At 43.7% G+C, this 22,561-nt stretch overlaps 1 protein-coding gene across 1 annotated transcript in view; it reads left to right on the top strand.

Annotated features, from left to right (window-relative positions):
- LOC119970089 (alpha/beta hydrolase domain-containing protein 17B) overlaps positions 1-21,196 on the top strand; it is a 69,533-nt gene extending 48,337 nt beyond the window's left edge. Inside the window, exons 2-3 of the mRNA XM_038804104.1 lie at positions 16,650-16,829; positions 19,823-21,196. Of these exons, the coding sequence (XP_038660032.1) occupies positions 16,650-16,829; positions 19,823-20,042 (400 nt within the window). The 3' untranslated portion in view covers positions 20,043-21,196. The remainder of the gene's footprint in view (positions 1-16,649; positions 16,830-19,822) is intronic.
- The last annotated feature ends 1,365 nt before the right edge of the window (positions 21,197-22,561 follow it).

The following is a 22,561-nucleotide window of genomic DNA, read 5'->3' as shown; positions in this document are numbered from 1 at the left end:
TAAGGTGTTCAGTAAGGCAGAACAGCACAACACCTTTTAGGTGCAAACCTCATCCGAAAACACGATATCAGTTTACAAATGTGTGCTGACACTACCCAGTTCCACCTACTCACCACCCCTCCACCCTTCGTGGCCGTCCTGGTGGGGGGCGGGGGAGTTCAGTCTCCAGCGGGGGCCGCCACGACGGCCCGGCTGGCAATCTGGGGCGAGGGGGGTGGCACCTACCTTCTGTGCCGGCCCGCTGTGTGGGTCCGCATGTTACGCAGGGCTGGCGTGCGGAAGTGCAGGGCCGCGAATCAGCAGCCAGAGCTTCGTAGAACATTCCTGGGCTATGCTGGCCCCCTGTGGGCCGCAGAATCGCTGGGCCAAGCGGCTTGGTGACGCTGGCGTGAAACATTCCGGCGTTTACACTGGGCGTCAACACTTAGCCGCCGTTTTGAAGAATCCTGGCCATTGTCTTCAGTGCCCATCACAAAGCTCCCTTTTCTGGCCACTGACTCCCATCGCTCTCCCTTGCAACGGTCTAAGACTGTTTGCAACCCTGATGTCATATTAGACCTCCCAGGCCCTGGGTCACTGTCCGTGTGGAGTTTGCACATTCTCCCCGTGTCTGTGTGGGTTTCACCCCCACAACCCAAAAGATGTGCAGGTTAGGTGGATTGGCCACGCTAAATTGCCCCTTAATTGGAAAAAAATAATTGGGTATTCTAAATTTTTTTTTTTTAAATGTTTAAAAATATTTGGCCTCCCAGATAAGCTTCCAACCATATTTCCGCCCCTTGACTAAGATCGCTGATGTACACCCCAATTACACCAGCGACTCCACCTTTATCTCAGCTGTCTGCTGCTACAACCCTCATCTGTGCCTTTGTTACCTCTAGAGTTGCCAACTCTAAGGCCCTGAAAGCAAGATGTGAATGTTGTAAATCTTTTTATTCGGGATATAGTAATTAAGGTAAGGTACTTGTAAGTTATTTTTAAAAATCAGAAAATTAAACACATATGGTGACATTACAGATGCCCTAGATCTTCATCAACCTTAAATATAAATAACCATTCGGGTGGCATCAGAAATAATTTCCTATACACTGGATAACGGAGATGTGGGACGCTCTTATCCTATAAAGTTGTTGAGAGCTGGGTCATTTTGAATATTTCAAAACTGAAATGATTGCTTTTAATTAGGCAAAATTATAACAGGTTGCAGAAGGAAAAGAGATGGCTGAGAGTTTAAATTCTAACTAATCTGTAGCTCTGTGAATGGTGGAGCAGCCTCAAGGGGATGTATGACATCCTCCTGTTCCATTGTTCCTTCTGTAGCCCACTTTTTTTTTTGTTTTGAAGATTTTTTTTTAGAATTTAGTGCTTGCAACACAAGATGCTGCTGGTGGGCTGTGAAACATCTGGTGTGAACAGTAATTCCTTTGCTGTAACGAGCCTTCACTCCCCCAGCTTTATTGGCGAGGGGAACCTCATTCTCTTAAGTAACGCAAACATGTTGGCTGCCCGAGGAAAATATTCACCAAATATTTAACTTGGCTTTCTCCCTCCCCAGTCAGCTCCCCGTGGCGTGCTCCACAAATCTGGGAATACTGTGGTTCTTGTGTCCTGTACAATACTGTATTTGTTTATTGGTGCAACCTTTTCTTCTAATATTTTTTTCAATGTCATATTTACTCATTTAAATTGAGAAACGAGTCTCTGCAGAATGGATTGGGTTCAGAATATGGTTTAAGCTTTTCATTTGACCCAGTTTCCAATTATTTTCTCACTCTTGGTACTTTCCACATCCTCATGGGGAAGTGATGTGACAGGGTATGTCACAAACTCGGACAAACATGGACCAGATTTTAGCTTGCTGTTATTATGGAGTAAATGTAAGCTGCAATTTCTGGAGTCTGCATCTGCGCATTTAAACTAGGACGTCTCGGGGTTACCAGCTCCTTCACAGGCTGCACTATAACACAACAGGGTTAACACATTTCACATAATGCATCAAATGTGATGTCAATTACTAGGGTGCATTGGTTTAAGGTGCAAGGGGCCAGGTGGGTGGTGGGTGCCTGGAACTTGCTGCCGGGGGAGGTAGTGGAAGCAGCTACGATAGTGACTTTTAAGGGGCGTCCTGACAAATACATGTATAGGATGAGAGAGAGAGATATGGTCCCCGGAAGGGTAGGGGGTTTAAGTTCAGGGGGGCAGCATGGTCGGTGCAGGTTTGGAGGGCCGAAGGGCCTGTTCCTGTGCTGTAATTTTCTTTGTTCTTTGTATACTCCTAGAAGCAGCACAGTGACTGGCTGGGTGAGGTTGCTGCATGGGGTTGCTTGTTTTTTGATAACGCTCCTTGGAGCCTTTTAGCTATGCTGAAGGCTCTATGTAAATGCCAATTGTTTTTAGCCAGATATCGATGGGCACTGAGGTTTTTTTGATTGTTCTGTTTTCTGTAGATGTTTGATTAATGTAGTTTTATTTTTTTTTCTACAAATTAAAGTACCCAATTTTTTTTTTTTTTGCCTACTGAGATGCACAGTTTTGGGGGTGAGACCCACACCGACACGGAGAATGTGCAAACTCCACACGGATTGGACCCGGGTCCGTGGCGGCGTGAGGCAGCAGTGCTAACCACTGGGCCACCCTGCCACCCCTGATTTATGTAGTTAGTGGTCTCTTTCTTTTGCGTGCACACCAAGCTCAGCACTGAACATTTCAGACATGACGTACTGCCTGGAGCAGCTCTTACATCAAAACAGAATACTGCGGGTGCTGAAAAGCAGAGAATGTTGGATATACTCAGCAGGTTAGGCAGTGTCTGTGGAGAGAAAAACCGAGTTGACGTTGCATGTTTGATCTGTTTTTTTTTCTTTCCGCGGGTGCTGCCATGACCTTAAGTATTTCCAGCGTTTTCTGTTTTTAAATCTGAGTAGCTGCTGTGAGGGAGCATTGCAAAGTAATCAGTGGCTTGATCACCACGGCATATGCACAAAATCTGGGGTCGGGAAATTAAAGTTGTGTCTCTTTAAGAGGAGAAATTCTATCCCCGTTGACTTTCCAGCTGTTTGTATAGACAAATATTTGTCACAGCAGTTTATTTTTTTTAATCCAACAAGGATGTGAGCACAGGGGATGGGGGAAAAACACACCTGTTGGTGGTATATAGCATTCCAGGTAAATTTGTGCACGTGTCAAATGCTGGATTAACTTTCTAAAGTCTCCTAACCATTTCCTTTCCCTTAATTCCGTTGAGCCTGTGTGTGAATTGCAAGTATTTATCCAATTTTCTTTCGACAATTGGAGTTGAATCTGCTTCCAACTCCCATTTGTATTCCCAATCACAGCAAGTCACTACATTAGCTTTTTTTCTTTGCCCCCACCCCCCATTACTTTTGCCTTAAACCTCTGTCCTCTGGTTATCAATCCTTCAGCCACAGTATAAATGTGATTTTTTTTTAGCAAGTGGGGCAAAAAACATTTATTCCATCAACTCGGGCAGAGCATTTGTTTAAAGCTCAGCGGCAGATAATACTGCTGGAATTTCCCAAGGGAAGCAGTATAATACAGCACAGAGAAAAACTGGAGTCTGATTGCAGAGTAGGTTTGGGAAGCTTTCTTTGCATCAACGACACGTGATCTGTTTGGAACAGACCCTTTTTTTTAAAAAAAGAACAAGACAGAGCTAACTTTTGTTCAAAATTGTTCGGATAAAATTTGCTACGTAACTTCACTGCCGCAACATTTGACATGCAACCCATCTGGTGTACGAAGGGTGCATTGGCACTGCACTGTAGTGCTGGTCGAAAAAACTTCACTTTTGTTCTGCCACCAGAGTCGTGCAAATGCAGCATTATTCGGGAGTCAGTCAAGGGTAATGAGGCTGTGTGGAGTTGCGTTGCAGTCTTCTTCCAAAATTATCCATAGAATCCCGACAGTGGGGGCAGCATGGTGCCGAGGACCCGGGTTCGATCCTGGCCCCTGGGTCACTGCCCGTGTGGAGTTTGCACATTCTCCCCGTATCAACAAACTGAAAGATGTGCAGGGTAGGTGGATTGGCCACACTAAATTTCCCCTTAATTGGAAAAAAAAATAATTTGGTATGCTAAAATTTAAAAATAAATAAATAAATAATAGGTGCTGATCAATGTGAATGAGTGGGTACTGTCCATTAACATTTCTGTTGGCATTGTTTGGATATAGGTGGTTCAATCTTCATGTGGATTAGAGAGCCACAGATTACATTCCCTGTCTCTACTGAGTCCTTGATTCTTAGCCACTGATACTGCTGCTTTCTTTGATTTCATGCTTTCCCTTTTCTTCTATTCCATGAAATTGATAAAACTATTTTTGATAAGAGTTTGATTCTGTGCACCATACCCAAATTCCATGCTACCTGCAGTTAATTTAAGCAAAGACGGGGCTGTTTTCTAATTGAGGTTGGGAGTTGGATGGGTAACAGCTTCTGGTAACCCGGGTCAATACCCTTTGGTGTACCTTTTTGATGCATTTATTTGTGCCGAGACCAGCTTCTTCACTCGAGGGTCATGGCTTCCAGCACCTAAAAACCTTTAGTCTGACCTTCTTCCGTAAGAGATTGATTTCTGATCATGCCTCCTGCACTGTCAGGCTGCCTGTACTGCTGTACAAGTTTCTCAGTTGATATTTATTGACTTTTTTTTTTCTCTCTTCCTAAAGCAAACTTAATGATCTCATTCTCGGGTGCGCCTGTTCATCTCCAAAGATCGGTAGCCAAAGAAGTGATCCAGTACCACACATTTTTAAATAATTGTACTGACTATTGGCTCACTCCACTGCTTTGGTTGGTGTGGCTAATCGTTTGTTTCTGTGGAATGAGTTTTCACATGCGGATTAAGCTGGTGCAATTTATCATGGAACATGGAGCACTCTCTCCTACTGACCTCCCCTGCCCCACAATTCACAAAGTGAAGGGAAAGGTAGATTGTGTGCAGAATATGTGTATCCTGCAAAAATACCGACCCTGCTGAAGCTGGCCAGTTATCTGCATGTAAGCTGACAGAATGTCTTTATAGTTCATCAAAATGTCCTCAATTCAGTTTTTCAAATGCTGTTTCAATAATGAGCTTACAGCTATTTCTCTTAAAATATATATATATTTTTTAATTGAATGTACCCAATTATTTTTTCCAGAGGGGCAATTTAGCGTGGCCAATCCACCTACCCTGCACATCTTTGGGTTGTGGGGGTGAAACCCATGCAGACACGCTGAGAATGTGCAAACTCCACACGGACAGTGACCCAGGGCTGGGATTCGGACCCAGGTCCTCGGTGCTGTTTTCCCAGTGCTAACCATTGTGCCACCCGCAGTCTGTTAAAATTAGAGATTAGCTCCTTGATTCTTATTGTTTTGCAGCATTAATTGGACCGTAAATCAGTGCAAAGCCCACGCAAACTGGATGGAGCACACATTACTGTTTCAGGGCAGTATGTTGGATGATCTATTGGGCCTTTTATCATTTTGACAGTAATTCTTGTTGTTGTGGGAGTTGTCCAGGGGAATGAGCCAACTCTGCCTGTCTACCTCTCATTGCACTCGTGGATTATTTCGAAGTTCTGGCCGGTTTATCAACTATCTTCCGAGCCCAGCAGTGGAGAAGGTCCATACAGTAATCTGTAAGATTGGTTGAGATGTGGTGAGATTGTTGATTATGAATTTGAGTTCAGAAGTAAAAATGTCTTACTGCAGTTAAACAGGGCCATTGTGAGACCACACCGGGAGCATAGTGTGCATTTTGGTCTCCTGCCTAAAAAAGGATATACTTGCCATAGAGGGAGTGCAGCGGAAGTTCCCTTGGCTGATACCAGGTTGGCAGGACTCATGGTGGGAGAGATTGGTTCAACTGGGCCTATATAGTGACCTTTATTAGTGTCACAAGTAGTCTTACATTAACACTGCAATGATGTTACTGTGAAAATCCCCTAGTCGCCACATTCCGGCGCCTGTTCAGGTACACTGAGGGAGAATTCAGAATGTCCAAATTACCTAACCAGCACATCTTTCAGGAATTGTGGGAGGAAACTGGAGCACCCGGAGAACAGACGTGCAGACTCCGCACAGACAGCGACCCAAGCCGGAATCGAACCTGAGACCCCGGTGCTGTGAAGCTAGAGTATAGAAGGATGAGAGGAGATCTGATTGAAACGTATAAAATTCTAATGGCTGGACAGACTAGATGCAAGGAGGATGCTTCCTCACCAAGAAGGCTGTGGAGGCCAAGTCACTGTGTTCCAGAGAGAGAGATTTTAATGGCATCAAGGGGCATGGGGAGAAAGCAGGAGTATGGCATTGAGATTGTGGATCAGCTATGATCATATTGATTTGCAGAGCAGGACCGAATGGCCTCCTCCTGTTCCTAGTTTCTATGTTTCTATACCTCGGACCGCATTCTAGTATCTATTTGGGATCCCCCAGCTGCTGAATTCCTATGTTCACCTTCAGCAAATGAGGCAGCCGAGGTCAAAATCTCCGCTTCACTCAAGATCTGTTGCGCTGATGTTGGAAAAAGAGCCGATCTGAGCATCACATCTCGGGAACAATATGTTGGCCTTGGAAGGGATGTAGCATAGATTGACCAAAATGATACCCAAGCTCCCAAGAGCCAAAACTCGAGGGGAGATTGCATAAACCCAGCAATTGTAATGATTATGGGGTGATTTTCAAGATATTAAAGGAAACGAATAGGGCTGTGTGAGAAGAACTGTTTTTACTGATTGTAGTGTCTGTGACTAGAACCATAGTGTAAACATTAGAGCCAGATCTTTCAGTGTTACCACACCTTGGACTAGTGCGCAGTCAATTCTAGCCCTACAGGCCTCGGAGTCCCAACATAAGTGAATTAACCAATAATTTGTGTATTTTCCTGACATCTTTGACCCTTGACTGCTCCAATGACTTTCAAGTGCCAGATTTGTGAGTAAAACATAAAAATTGTTTGTTTATAACAAGAGAAAAGATAAACATGTGATGGCAAAAATAGAACCACCCTCTGCTAATCTAATCTAATTATTCCCCTAACCCCTCCACCCTGACACACACACAAGTTCAACACACCGGGAGGGGGTAGGAAAGGTTCAAAATCACAGGGATTAAATTTAGATGAGAGGTACGTATTTGCGCTGCTGAGATTGTCGTCTTTGTAGGTGATGATCGTCTCCGAACGCGAGGTGTTGCAAACCATCAGTTGGTTTGGATTTTTTTAGGATCTACCTTCAGTTAGAACTCTCGGGCTGTAGGACGTCCTCGAGTCGCCTTCACCTCCACTGACCACCAGCTTGACTCTGTCTCAATGAGACAATCTTACAATTCCCTGCATGGGAGATTAAAAGAAGGTTTTCCATCCACTTCATCCCTAAAACACTTGTCTTCTCTTTCTCTGGGCAGGGTACTGGCTGCGGTAGGAAGAAGAAAGAAAAGGGCCTGTTTTTCAAGACCTTTTTAGGGTTCTCAGCCTGGGCTTTTCTCCGCTTTCACATGGAGATTTAGACTTGCTCAGGCCTGGCTGGAGAGAATACTTTGCAGCCTTTTTATCAGAGATTAAAATTTCACAGGCCTGGCTGGGTAGAGAGAATGTTTTAAACCTGCTTCTAGCTGCTCTAGTGTCTAAGCAGCACTGGGATCCGATATTGAATCTACTTCTGTTCCAGAATATTCCGAAGGGCTCCACCAATCACAGTCGAAAGCAGAATCTCAGTCGAAAGCTGAATATGTCCTGGAATTTCAGAAGAGACAATTGGCCGACTGCCAAGTCCATCAAAATTACATCACAAGACTCTGCCACATAGCACACTGCACAGAGGGGAATCCCCCTAGGCCAGTTCAAATAGCAACTTGCTGGGGGTGGGGGGTTCAAAAGTCTGTAGTTTAAACCCAAAATTTGCAACATTGAAGCCGCTAGCAAGACAGGAATTAAAAAGGACACTAGGATCAGACCAGGATTTAAAAGAGGTTTCTGATGCAGAGTTGAAATTAGGAAGCACGTCCATATGTAAAGGGTGTTAGAATTTTGGAACACTCTCCTCCAAATGGCAATTCATACCCGATCAACTGTTAATTTTAAATCTGATATTTAACCAATTGTATTAAGGGATATGGGACAAAGGCAGGTATATGGAGTTCAGTTGATCTTATTAAATGAATAGTGGAACAGGCTTGATGGTTCAATGGGCTCTTTCTGTTCCTATGTGCTTGAGGTCTGTGTGTGCAAAATGGATCGACTATTTTTTTGTGAATTGGGGGATGTTTTGTAAAGTTGATTTCGGGCAAGCAACACAAATTAATGTCTTCCTACTTATCAGTAGATAGTTACAACTGGGAAGATATTATGTGGCCAAGTTGTGTGCATTCTCTCCTTTGGTCTCTGTGTGCACCTTGCTACCCTCTGCTGTTCATCACTCTGTAAACTGTATGACGTGTGACCCAGACTCCTCCAACACTGAGTTCATTACAAAACTCTGCCTGATCCTTCAGGTGCTTTCCTCAGCTTCAATACTTCGGGTGGAGAAATCTTGATTTGAGGCCAAAATGCAGGTGGCTGGATTATCCTTGGGTTAAGGAAACACTGGAAAATTTATTGCCTCCAAGAATAATGGGGTGAGGACATAGAAGGTGCTATACAAATGCAAATGTGTTCTTTTACCATCTATAGATAGGTTAGATGATTTGGAGGTCTTCCTTCCTGAAACTGTTACTCCAGCAAGACTCAGTTTGACTGGGTTTAAACAAACCCAAAGGTAAATTTAAGCTCGGGGGTCCCTATTAAGCCTTCGGCCTATCCTTGGATACTGACAGCACCATAGTTGTCATCTTAAATACTGACTTGCCACTGCCATCGTTTAAGAAAAGAAACATCTTGAGGAGGAATGTTGAGGCCTTGGAAGCAGAAGAGATTTGTTAGGTTGGCCTCCGGGATGGGAGTTTTGATGTGGACAGACTGGCGAAGATGGAACTGTTCTTCTGAGAGCAGAGGGAATTTGAGAGAGGTGCTCAAAATCATGAGGGGCATTGAGTAACTAAGGAGAAACTATTTCCAATAGCAGGAGGGTTAGCAAGCAGAGGGTAGATGAAAGTAGCTGCTGGAGGAACCAGTGCTGAAGTAAGGAAATATTCCCTTACACAGTGAGGTGCTGTCTGAAAGGGCAGTGGAAGCAAATTCAATAACTTCGAAAACTGAATTGGATAAACACCTTGAAAAGAATAAAAATTGGAAGGGTTGTTCGGGAAAAGAGCAGAAGAGTGGGACTATTTGGATAGCTCTGTGAAAGAACCAGTGCAGGTATGATGGGCCAAACAGCCTCCTGTGCTGCAAGCTACTGCCTGTATTTAATGTATTAACACTGCTAAAATTTCACATTAATGTGTCCTCGTTAAACAAGAAGACTTGCCAGAGGTGAATCTGAATCTCAATACATTCCTTTTGTTTTTAGCACTTTGCAAATGCGTGTGCAATTCTTTTTCAGGGAATTGTTTGTTCGTAGAAGGAGAGGTATTGCTAACTGCCTTTTGCTTTTGCACATTCTAATCTTCAGTATATCCTACTCCAGTGTATGATTTAGCCTGGGGAGAGTTATTTTATTATTGGTATAAACTGGCTTATTGTGACGGGCGGAACAAGGGGCTGGATTTAAATGGGTGGTGGAGGTCTCTGGTGGCCTGCCCACCCTTGGGTCTATTGAGGCCCTTAAGTGGCCAATTAATGCCAGCTCTCCTCATCCTGTCCCCCACTGCTATTTCCCCAAATGCCAGAGGGAGGCCCAAACCAAGCAGGTAGCCAGACAGCTTAGTCAGGTGGGGGGGGGGGGGGGGGGGGGGGGCTGAGGAATATGGCACAGTTGCTTCACAGCTCCAAGGTCCCAGGTTCGAATCCCGGCTTGGGTCACTGTGTGGAGTTTGCACGTTCTCCCCGTGCCTGCGTGGGTTTCCTCCGGGTGCTCCGGTTTCCTCCCACAGTCCAAAGATGTGCAGGTTAGGTGGATTGGCCAGGATCAATTACTCCTTAGTGTCCCAAAGGTTAGATGGGGTTACAGGGATGAGGCAGAGGAGTGGGACTGGGTAGGTTGCTCTTTCAGAGGGTTGGTGCAGACTTGATGGGCAGAATGGCCTCCTTCTGCGCAGTAACAACTCTATGGTCCTTCTTTAAGATATCAGACAGAAGGACCCAGTGCGGAGATTGATTTATTTTTTAATCAGAACACACTGTTTGGAAGGGCGGAGGAAGCAGATTCAACAGGGATTTTCAAAAAGGAATTGGATGAATATTTGAAGGGGCAAAGACTGCAGGTCTATAGGGACAGAGCGGGGAAATGGGATGAATTGAATAGCTCTTTCAAAAGGCATAATGGACTGTGTTCAGTGCTGCATCGGTCTAGGATCTTGAGACTATTTCGCAACCAATGCTGTTCAGAATGGCCACCAGGAGATGGCCAGCTGTTCAGTTAGTTACTACGCTGCCCAGCCACGGAACACCACAGCCCAGAATAGAGGCTGCTGACGTTGGTCTACTCTGTGTTACCGGTTCAGACCAGTTGGCTGGACTATGGTTTGTGCAAGGCCAACAGCCTGGGTTCGATTCCCGCACCAGCTTGAGGTTATTCACAGAGGTTGTCAGCTGGAAAACATGTTCACCGGTCAACGATGCATCGCAAACCAGACTCCGACAGCGGTGATGACCCCCACTGTCGATTGACCTGCCAACACCCACCATCTGGAATAGGTACTTAGTTACAGTACTGGAGGGAGGACGGAATCCATGAGAGCTTCACTCCAACATCGAGTTCACATTTTCTCGGGAGAGATAGGGAGAAAACGTAACCAAAAGAAAAATCAACATCATAAATATCACAAGTAACAGTGGAAAAGAAGCAACCTGTATCTATGCAGCAAGCATCCCATAAGAACGATGATCAATGCTTCTTATACTCAAACCATAAAACAATTTGTGAACATTCAACGGGAGATGCTGATCAGACAAAACCCTAACTTTAAAGCGCAACAAAACACATAACATTATGCAACATCATGCTGGAGTTCTCTAATCCTCCAAAATCCCTCCATGATTAAAACCCTCCCTATCTCTGTTACCTCCCCCAGTGCTGTAACCCTCCAAGAGCTCGACGCTCCCTCAGTTATTCTCTCTGGGGCAGCCCAATTTGATTCACTCAACCACAGGTGGCCATTCGTTCAGCTGGCTAGGCCCCAAGCCTGGAATTCACACCCTAAAGCTTTCCATCTCTCCTCCAAAACCTTCTCTAAAGGGGACCTCCCTGAACAAGCTTTTGACCCAACCGCCTGCCCCCAATATCTCGTTATGTGGCTGGGTGTCAAAATCTGTTTGCAAACCCTCCCGTGAAGCCCCTCGGGGTGCTTTGCCGCGTTAGAAGGTGCTACATAGACGCAAATTGCCGTTCTCTAATCTATGTCCTGGTGATCTGCCTTATCGTATTTGCCGATATTCCACAAGAATCTTACAACACGCACGAATATTTCAAACAACAAGATGGACGTACACTCGTGCCAAACTTGACCAGAGACAAACTGTTCTTGGGGGTGAGTTGCCAGGGGTTCTTGAGAAAGAATCCTACAGCACTGGCGAATCGGACTGGTGTTGCCATGTAGTTCTGGAAGGTCGTCTTGGTGACGTGAACGGGACCATCATAAATCTGAAATCCTCGGATGGGAAAGGTCCTGTTTTAAAGCCGGAAAAGTAGAATGTGTAAAACCTCACCATGTGGACAGAAAAAAAAAGGGTTTATTCCTACGACCAAAATGTGGGAACTTCATTTGATATTAAACTACGAGGGAGGTCAAGGGAGGCGAAGGAAAAATGAAGGGACGGAAGGTAGCGGTTAATACACGTGGCTTAAAACTTGCAAACCGTTGTGTCGGTAAAGAACTGACTGATACATGATGTCCACAGGCTATGGAAGGTGACAAACAAGATCACAGATAGAGATTCCACAACTACAAAGGGAGAGGAACGGAGTTGGCAGCCAGTGACAGCACACAAACCGAAAGAGGTTCGATATGCGAAGATTGGGCGGTGTTGCTGGGTCACGGGGATCGGATGGAGATGTGGGGTGCTCTTTCCAAGGGTCGGTGCAGACTCGATGGGCCGAATGGCCTGCCTGCACTGCAAGTTATTTATGTCCAAATCAAACCCCATAAAATCTAGGCCACAGTTTCATAGAGATTTCCATAACTATTTGGAAAGCACTTCCCTGAGAGATGCGCATTATCTACAGATAAAGTTTTTTTGGTCGGAATCCATCAGTTGTGCTGCTACTGCTCTTTCCTTCCCCCCCCCCCCCCCCCCCCCCCCCCCCCAGCTGAGGAAATAGTGGAAAAATGAGATTTCCTATTTTGGGGATTCAATGTATATAATGACCTTGAAATGTTCAGCCAGTCCACAAACTCCTGTTTCCTTTATCAGGGCCACCGAGTTCAGCTTTCAAACATAATCTATTGTACGAAAAGACTGGCCATGAAGAATAGATTAACCCGTATATTTTTGGAATTGACTGCTGTTATCTTGTACTTTTGTTCCAATGTAAACACTGTCCCGTTGTGTTGGGGCTATGCTGTTGTGGACAATTCTGACTAATTACACGTTTAAGTTGCACTTGTTGTTTTTGCCTGTAAATCTGACTGCATGATCACAAGAAAGCAGTGGAATACCACTGTGCATGTTATTGAGCAATACTGGTGGATCATTCCTGTATATATCTTAATGCAAAGTTGTTTCTAAGCTCCATTAAAGAGTTAAATTAATATTTCATTAACGGGTTTATAGGGGAAGCTTGTATTCATAGTCCACACTTTTTTTTTAATATCCAGATTTGCCATCTTGCGTGTCGTTGTTTTATTAAACTCTTTAAATATTTGAGAATGTGCTTAACTGGAAGCGGTTTTCTTTGTTTTCAGTGTTATGGTCAAGCTGCAAATTAAGGAAATTCACTTTTTATATCTAGAACTGGTGTCTCTATATTAATTTGCTGTCCCTCTTTCAAGCAATTAATACGTTTTAGTTGGAGATGCAGATTATATGCAAGTTACCATACTTTTAATAATCTTCGTTATTGTCACAAGCAGCCATACAATAACACTGCAATGAAGTTACTGTGAAAATCCCCTAGATGCCACACTCCGGTGCCTGTTCGGGTACACAGAGGGAGAATTCAGAATGTCCAATGCCAGCACGGATCAGTGGGCCCAAGGGCCTGTTTCTGTGCTGTACACTCAATGTCATAGCGCTGTGGGAGCATTTTTACCGGATGAGCTGCAGTGGTTCAAGGAGACTCTTGAGGGTGACCAGGAAGGTGTGAACCAATGACTTGCTATAAAGCATGTTGAGGTCTAGGAAGCCACGTTTCAGGAGCTAGGAAAGTTTTCAAGCTCGTGAACTACTTGTATGCAGCTGGCCCAGAAGAGGCTGTATAATTTTCGGCCAGTTTGCTGTTTTTGGTGCATGTGGCTCTTGATACTTGCCTTGCATCACTCACGTTCACGCATTGAAGGGGGTTGACCTGCTTACCGAGCTGAGTATATGTGAACAGAGGCAGGTGAGAGGGAAAGGGCAGAGAACTTGTGCTCTTTAAAGAAAAAGCTCAGGTAAATTGAAGATAAGCAAGCCTAAGTACATCTGGGTGTGGCGTCTGCAAGTTTTTGATTGCAGTTTATTTAATGACGTGACGTTTTTGTGTGCTTGTAAAACACTCTGCTGGTACCTGCTGTTGATTGTATATCGCAAGCGTTTTGTTTGTCTCCTGTGTGATTTCTAATAATCAGTCACATATTCCAGGGCTTGGTAAATTATTCCCTTTACGTATATCATAACAAATGTGTGCTTTTTGAATTGTTTAGAGAGCAGTGCTACAAAATGGGAGGGTGAAGCAATGTGTGAACCAGTGACTTGGTATAAAGCGTGTTGAGGCCTAGAAAGCGGAGTTTCGGGAGCCAGGAAAGAGATTTAAAAAGACATGACCTCCCAAATTAGTAATTTCAGGATTACTCCCGATTATTCCATGTGCTCGTGACTATAGAAACGGGGAGATAGTGCAGGTCAGTGTGTGGCTGGAGATTTCAGATTCCTGGGTATTGGAACTGGTTCTAAGGGAAGAGGCTCCTGCACAAGACGGGCAGGTTGCACCCGAACAGAGCTGAGACTAATCTTCACAGCGAGGTTAACTAGTACCTTTGGCGGGGATTTAAATGAATTTGACGAGGGGAGGGGTGTTTGGGGGAGGGGGGGGGGGTGCAAAAGGGAGCAATACTGAGATCAGAGGACAAAGAGATAGGAACAGAAGTAAAATTTGACATATCCCAAAAAACAGAGGTAGTGAATAAGGAGCCTTCTTTTTCAAATGAGATTAGGTGACATGTGGATAACTTCCTGAAAACCTGGTGGAACCTAATCACCTAAATAATTTTTAAAAGGAGTTGGACAGGAATTTGAAGATGAGGAACTTGAGGGGTACAGACAAAAAGCAGGGAGGTGTGACTTTAAGCACAAGAGCCAGCATAGACATGGTGGGCCGAGTGGCCACTTCTGTTGATATGATTGACTTGTGGCCTCCTCTTATTGTTAGTGTTTGCCTGCCTCGGGAGACGAGGTTGGGTCGCTTCTACTCTATGAACTTGATACCTGAGCTAGGTAGTGCTGGTTGGGGTGTTTATTGATGAGCCTACCTGACTCACTAATGGAACTTGTTGCTGTTTGATTAATTTCTTCTCACACTGCTCAAGGTGATACTAATGGGTGGATGATGTGGCAGGACAAGCTTTGTACTGGTAAGCTGCAAGGTTTTAGCTGGTTTGAGTTTGCGAATTGCTCATACATTCACTTGGGGGTCCCTACAGTTCAGCTGCTGCCAATAAGTTCTCTGAGCTTCAGTAAGTGGGGCGCCTCTCTGTGGGGGAGACTGCGATGCATATCTGGAATTACTTATATAAATTTCCAAGTACTTGTGTTTGGAAGCACTTCAGCATGATGATTAGTTTGTGCGTTATCTGATGCCCTGCAGATTACATTTTCTTTTCAATTATACTATAAAATTAGGCCAGCTCCGCTAATTTATTTTTGGAACCTTTACTGTAATCCCTTGCTTAAAGAAAGGGGAGCTTTTAACAAAAGTACTTTTTTATTGGTTGAAGATTATGGTTATTTGAGATCTCGCCGTGATGAAATTAATCTTACAACTTGCTACATGGCCTCGCTCCGCAGAGAACTGAATTTGAATCCAGGCCATGCTGATAGATGGCTTTCTGCTCTACTTCAGGGATTCAGAAGGAGCAAAGTTTGGCTGCAGCTGCCGGAACGATCTATTGTAACGCAGAGAAAGCTTTTAACTTGCATCTAAGCTCTTGCTGGACTTAATAGTGGGATGCAAAAAGTGGGACAACATTTTATTATAATCTTTATTGTCACAAGCAGGCTTACATTAACACTGCAATTAAGTTACTGTGAAATTGTGGCAATGGTAACCTCCTGCTGCTGATGTTGAATTGGTTCCTCTTTTACTGCCCAGCCACCACGTCTTATTTATTTATAAGTCCCTCATCAGCTTGCCCTCATTCCTCCCCCCCCCCCCCCCCCCCCCCCGGTTGTATTATGTTCCAATTGTATGGAGTTAAACTCTGGAAATGGGTTTTAAAATGGATATGTAAAAAGTTAATGTTGTTTGTGTTTATTTAAAAGCATTTATAGTTACCTGATCCTCAATCTAGCTTCAGGAATGCATGTTGATTGCTTTTTTTAAAAAAACTCATTTGGGGGATGTGAGTGCTACTGGTTGGGCCAGTATTTATTGCACATCTCGAGTTGCCCTTCAGAGGGTGGTGGTGAGTTGCCTTCTTGAACCACTGCAGTCCTTCAGGTATAGGTACACCCTCTATGCTGCTAGGCTCCAGGATTGTGCCCCGGCGACAGTGAAGGAACAGCGGCTGGTTTAGCTCAGTGGGCTAGACAGCTGGTTTGTGATGCAGAACAAGGCCAGCAGTGCGGATTCAATTCCCGTACCAGCTGAGAATTCTGAATTCTCCCTCCGTGTACCCGAGCAGGCACCAGAATGTGGCGACTAGGAGGTTTTCATGGTAACTTCATTGCAGTGTTAATGTAAGCCTACTTGTGGCAATAATGGTTATTTATGTATTTTTATCTATTTCCAAGTTGGGATGGTGAGTGACTTGGAGGGGAACCTCCAGGTGGTGGAATTCCCAGGAATCTGCTACCCTTGTTCTTGATGGTTGTGGGTTTACAAGGTGCTGTCAAAGGAGCCTTGGTAAGTTGCTGCAATCAAGTGGGCTGTGTTGTCCTGGATGGTGTTGAGCTTCTTGAGGATTGTTGGAGTTGCGCTCATCCAGGCGAGTGGAGAGTATTCCATCGCACTCCTGACCTGTGCCTTGTAGATGGTGGACAGGCTGTGGGTGGTCAGGAGGTGAGTTACTCGCCATAGGATTCCTAGCCTTTGACCTGCCCTGGTAGCCACAGTATTAACGTGGCTCGCCCAGTTCAGTTTAGATGTATTTGGGGAGGGGAAATAGTGGTGTGATTGAAATCTGTAATGTATTTTCACTCCTATCAAAGTAAAAACACTGTTTTAAAGCAGCTCTATTTTCCATTCAACAGGTATGGGATTCGTCCAGAGAATGTGATCCTGTATGGTCAGAGTATAGGTACAGTACCAACAGTGGATCTGGCTGCTCGATATGAATGTGCTGCAGTTGTCCTCCATTCTCCCTTAATGTCGGGCATGCGTGTAGCCTTTCCAGACACTAAGAAGACCTACTGCTTTGATGCGTTCCCTAAGTAAGTGATTTTACTTCCAATGTTTACAGTCGTTGGATTGGATTTGTTCATTGTCATGTGTACCAAGGTAGACAGATCATTCCGTACATGAAAAGAAAACACACAATAGGGCAAACATAAAATTCACAATGTAAATACACAGGCATCGGGTGAAGCATACAGGAGTGTAGTACTACTCAGTAGGGAAGATGTGTGAAGAGATCAGATCAGTCCATAGGTTAGTACGGTTAAATTAAAATTTTGCAGTACACGTTCTTTTTTTAAAAAATCTTTTTATTGGTGCAGTATAAGTTATTCTTGAACTGGATAACTGCAGCATAAATGCACAAAACTTTAAGTGATGCAGTGCTACGTTTATTAATATTCTCCAACTCCAACGTAGATGTCATTTAGAATGGACCCTTAATAGTGCAGCACTCGTTCAGTATTGCATATCAGCCTAGATTTCTTTGTGACAAGGTCCTGGAGTAGGACTTGAACCCGCAACCTTCTCACTCCAAGGCAAGAATGCTGCTGACTGAGCCAGAATTGACACGAGCAAAATGTGTAACAAATTGATGGGGAAGTGCACAAGACAACCTTACTGTGCAACTCCAAGATATCCTTTCTTCCTCCTTGGAGTGTTATCCATTTTACTGAGCATCACTGATCTGCTATGTCTTCCCTCTCCAACATTTTCCTTTAGGAGTCATTGCTAAAAGCCATTCTACCAAATTTCAGATTGCTTCAGGCTGTCATTTTCTTTCTGCCTCCTTGGGCATAGTATGCATATGCTGTGGAGGAAGTCCAGACGCATGTACACGTGTGTTATGTTCCATGTATAGATACCGTAATAGCTGACATTTTAAAAAGTGTGTTTTTGGCATATTGTTACAATCCTCAGAGGCCGATAACTTTTAGAAAGAAATTCACGTTTCCTAGTCCTAGTTGAATGGATTACACAACAAGATTTCACATTTTAAGGTGCTTACTGTAACAACAGATTAAAAACTCTGTTGGCTAAACACTATTTTTGTACACAATTTATTCTTTAACTGCAAAAAAGAACTTTTAACAGAAGCAATAAAGAAAACCATCAGGTGTATGTTGCATTGTCCATAAAGTTGGCATTCAGTTCTCCCTGGATCAGTCCAAAATGATTCTTGGCTCCTGAGAATTTACGTTCGATCTTTTTATTTCCTTTCCCAGCCTGTAAACTTTTCACTCCAGTATCAAATGCAAATTTTCCCCGAGACCTCTACCTCCATCTAAAGCTAGGCAAATCTTTCAGCCTCATTTTAACTCTCCATTAATTTGATCTCTTCAATCTTGAGCACAAACTTACACCCACTTTCTGATGTGGCAAACCATAAGAGACCTTGGGCTCTATCTGCTCTTACTCTCTCTCCTCACCCTGCCGATTAATCTGACTCCAGGTTTGATGGGATAGTTTAGAGATCCTTCCCTTTTCAAAGCCCATTTCCATGGCAGCATGAGCCACACGGGCTTTGTATCCAGGTAGAGTTGCTGATTAGCTCTCCTTGTGAGCCCAATTCTCTCGCACCTTGGCACTTGATTGAAACATTTAAGCATAGGTGGTGCAGTGGTTAGCACTGCTGCCTCACGGCGCCGAGGACCCAGGTTCGATCCTGTCCCCAGGTCACTGTCCGTGTGGAGTTTGCACATTCTCCTCGTGTCTGTGTGGTTCTCACCCCCACAACCCAAAGATGTGCTGGGTAGGTGGGTTGGGCTTGCTAAATTGCCCCTTAATTGGAAAAACAATAAAACTAATTGGGTACTCTAAATTTATTTTGTAAAATAAGCAAAAAGGGAACATGTGGTGAGGATGCTTTCTCTTGTAGGAGAATCTAGAACAAGGGTTCACTGTTTAAAAATAGGAGGTTGCCCATTTAAAATTGAGATGAGGTGAAATTCTTTCCGAGAGTTGAGTCTTTGGAATGCTCTTTCTATAAAGGTGGTGGAAGCCGAGTCGTTGAATATTTTTACAGCAGATCCTTGGTAAACCAGGAGCTGATACGTTATGAGCCTCAATGAGGATTTGAGGTTACTAACAGCAACTATGATCGCATTAAATGGCAGAACAGGCTCGAGGGGCCAAATAGCCTACTCTTCCTTGTACATATATAAACTAAATGGACAGTTTAAAGCATAATTGTTTGCAAACGAACATTCTCAACACTCTCCGGAACTTTGGGGACTCCCAGGCTATCTACTGTTAGGACGTAGTCTGCTGCCATTGTCTCCAAGCATAAACACCTTGCACCTGCCGAGTAAAACAATATGGGCCCTATTTAATCTCCAACAAACAGCATCTCAACAGCTCACATGACCATCTTCATATTACCTGAAAAGACAGTCCCAGAACCATAACTATTGTATAATCTTCATAGTTGTAACAACATGGGGCAGCACGGTGGCCTAGTGGTTAGCACAACCGCCTCACGGCGCTGAGGTCCCAGGTTCGATCCCGGCTCTGGGTCACTGATCGTGTGGAGTTTGCACATTCTCCCCGTGTCTGCGTGGGTTTCGCCCCCACAACACAAAAATGTGCAGAGTAGGTGGATTGGCCATGCTAAATTGCCCCTTAATTGGAAAAAATAATTGGGTAATCTAAATTTATAAAAAAAAATTTAAAAAAAATAGTTGTAACAACATTTTCTTCACATTCTTAAATTTAATTGGTGTCCGTTTAATTTCATCCTCTAGAGTTGTGCTGATTATTAAAATATGCATGTTACACTATGCTAGTGGAGCATGATCCTGCAATAACATTGCAGCAACTAAATACTAGTGATTCCAAGTTTTCTGATGTGCTTTTTGTTGTGCTTTAATGGTAGTCTCCAGGGATAACTTAAGCGAGTGTGTGTAGAGGCTGAAACATCGGTGGTGCAAAATGCAACTTTTGTGAGCTTTTCCGACCTTTTCAATAAAGTAAACCGATTGCCCCTCCTCCAACTAGCAATGAATCTGTGAATTTTGATTTGTCTCGACAGTATCGACAAGATTTCAAAAATAGCCTCTCCGGTGTTGGTCATCCACGGGACTGAAGATGAAGTCATCGACTTCTCACACGGGCTGGCCTTGTATGAGCAATGCCAAAGACCGGTGGAGCCGCTGTGGGTAGAGGGAGCTGGCCACAATGACGTGGAGCTTTACGGACAGTACCTCGAAAGGCTGAAGCAGTTCGTTTCTCAAGAACTGACAAATTCTTAAATGGAATTTTAATAGGCCGAGGCTTTTTTTTTTGCTTTTTATTTTTTTAATTTGTGACTGTTTTCCGTTTCTCATTGTCAAAGCGTATATACAATTGTAGCCTAACTGAGAAAAGACTTACAGGGGCTTTGTTGTAAAATTAAGTACTTGCCTTAGGATTATAGAGGTTTGTAAACATAAAGAATAGTGATAATTGAGATGCCAGTATTTATAGTAAGACTGGAACATATAGTCAGTTTGTCAAATTGGTTTAGGGGTAACCTACAAAACATATATTACTTCCCCCATCCTGCTGTTCAGAAATGTCAGATCAATAATGTACTGTATGAAATGTTTCTTTAGTAGTCATGCACTTGGTTAATTGCTTCGTGTATATTGCCAAATGGATTACCATATCAATACGGAAGAGAATTGGATTGAACACACCTTCTGGAATGCATCTTCGTAAATCAACACTAAGCAAAAATATTGCGGATGCTGATCAAGGTGCCAACCCTGTGGTATAAATTTTTCACCCCTTTATGATGTAAACTCCTAGTGGAATTGCGTTCGCTTTCTCTTTAAAGTAGTTGAAATATTTTAACGGCCTGTTAATAGAATCTACACTTATTTGCTTCTGTTTGGAGCATTTTCGGGGAGCTGAACAGGTATTAATGTGTGAAGACCAGGAGTCCAGGCTGTGTTTGTCAATTTGGCAGAGGGACTTGAACTTCCAACAGCATCAGTTCTACAAATACGTAATGTAAATCTTAATGTGGTACAAGTCTTGAGACATGTAGCTGCTGAATTATTCAAAGCTCCAATTATGTGCTTGGCAGGGCAGTGCAAGTGGGAAGTACATTGGGGGAGATTGGAAGGGGATGTGTGGGTGGGCAGGAGGGGGCAGTCTCTCCCCTTCAGAGTTAAAAGAACAAGAAGCATTTCCCCATCTCACAAGTCTCGTGCCGTTGAGCATGTTCGATTCAGTCAAATATTAGACCTGGCTATTGGGGGGGGGGAACTGACCTTAAGACAGTGTTTAAAATTCTCCAGCTGTGTTTCTTTTACCAATTTCAACGCACGGAGATTCTTTTTCCAAGTGCCGAATTTACTCAACCGAAAACCTGTGTGTACTATTCCTTTTGCACAATTTTGACAAATTGAGGTCACTCGGGTTTTGATTTTATTTTTGCTGATCATGTGAATAAACTCTGGTTTCAGATTACACATCTTGTACAATATGTAAATACAAGGGAGATAGCAGTTAAAACATAACATCAATGTCTTAAAGGTTTTTTTAAATCCTGTTTTTGTTTAAAAAGTCTCTCGTAATGAAGTAGATCACCCCCACCCCCTCAATTGTTTCATTTGCGGGGGGTGGGGGGGGGGGGGGGGGGGGGGGGGGGGGGGGGGGAGAAGATGACATATCATGCAGAATTGGGCACTAATCCAATTAGATAGAGGATGATTTTAACAGAATAATAACCAACACACTGTAATAATACAGCATTCTTTTCCGGTGTAGTTCCCTCTCCCCTTAGTGCTGTGTAGGTTAAGCTTTCTAACAATTATAGGGCATTGTGGAGTGAACGCATTAAAGGGTCAATGCAGAGGGTTGAATTCTTTAAGGGGGTTTTAACACTATATATATGGTACTCAACGTAGCCTTACAGAATTATGACTTTTATAAAAAAGAAAAATAATGTGAACATGTAAATGCTTGTAATTCTTGTATTTTAATTTTCATGCTGATGTGTGATCTCCTATTTCTGTATATCATGACATGTGCTATTTGGCAGTCAGTTGTATCTTGCCTGTGGGAAAACTGCCCAACGTCCAATTTACGCATTGTGTCAAATAAGGAGCGGCAAGCAGGCATTGCCCCTTGATGCAATATGCTTTGTTCTGGTAGTGCTACATTCAGAGCTCAGTACGTCAGGAGCCAATTGTTATACTTCGCTGGAGTACCCATTTTTAAAATATAGACTAATTATGAAAAAGGACGTGGTATCTTCCAGATTAATCTTGCAAATTGTAATTGGCGCCCACCTGAATCCACTCGGTGCCGGAAAATAGCTGTAGTGCTCATTCTTTGAAGTTCCCCCTGCTATGTGTAATGTTCAGCATGTTGCCGATCGCATGGAATTAACAAATTATCCTGCAGTTTCACTGTATATTTCATTGTTCTCACTCGTGAATCTTTAGAGCTAACCACCATTAACTGATAACCCAGCTTGCCATTCAGTCCCGTGCACTTCCAGCAAGCAGCCTGGAAGAGAAGTTTCCATTTGCAAATCCACTGGCTGCACAAACACGGGATCATCTCGTCTGCCCAAAAGGCAGCAGAGTCCTCCTGCTGATCAGCTACCTCAGTAGTTTATCAAATTGGAAAAGACCTCGACTTGTGCTCATCTCAGAGGTTGGGAAGACTGAAACCAAATGTCCCATGCTCGTGCATTAATTGCACCGCATGTTCTGCCTTTCCAAGTGACTGGGTATATCTCCGTGATACACAGACATCACAATACGAAGTTGTCAGT

The sequence above is a fragment of the Scyliorhinus canicula genome, chromosome 8 (assembly GCF_902713615.1).
Source record: "Scyliorhinus canicula chromosome 8, sScyCan1.1, whole genome shotgun sequence".
NCBI classification, from domain to species: domain Eukaryota; kingdom Metazoa; phylum Chordata; class Chondrichthyes; order Carcharhiniformes; family Scyliorhinidae; genus Scyliorhinus; species Scyliorhinus canicula.
This window is presented reverse-complemented; position numbering and strand designations above follow the sequence as displayed.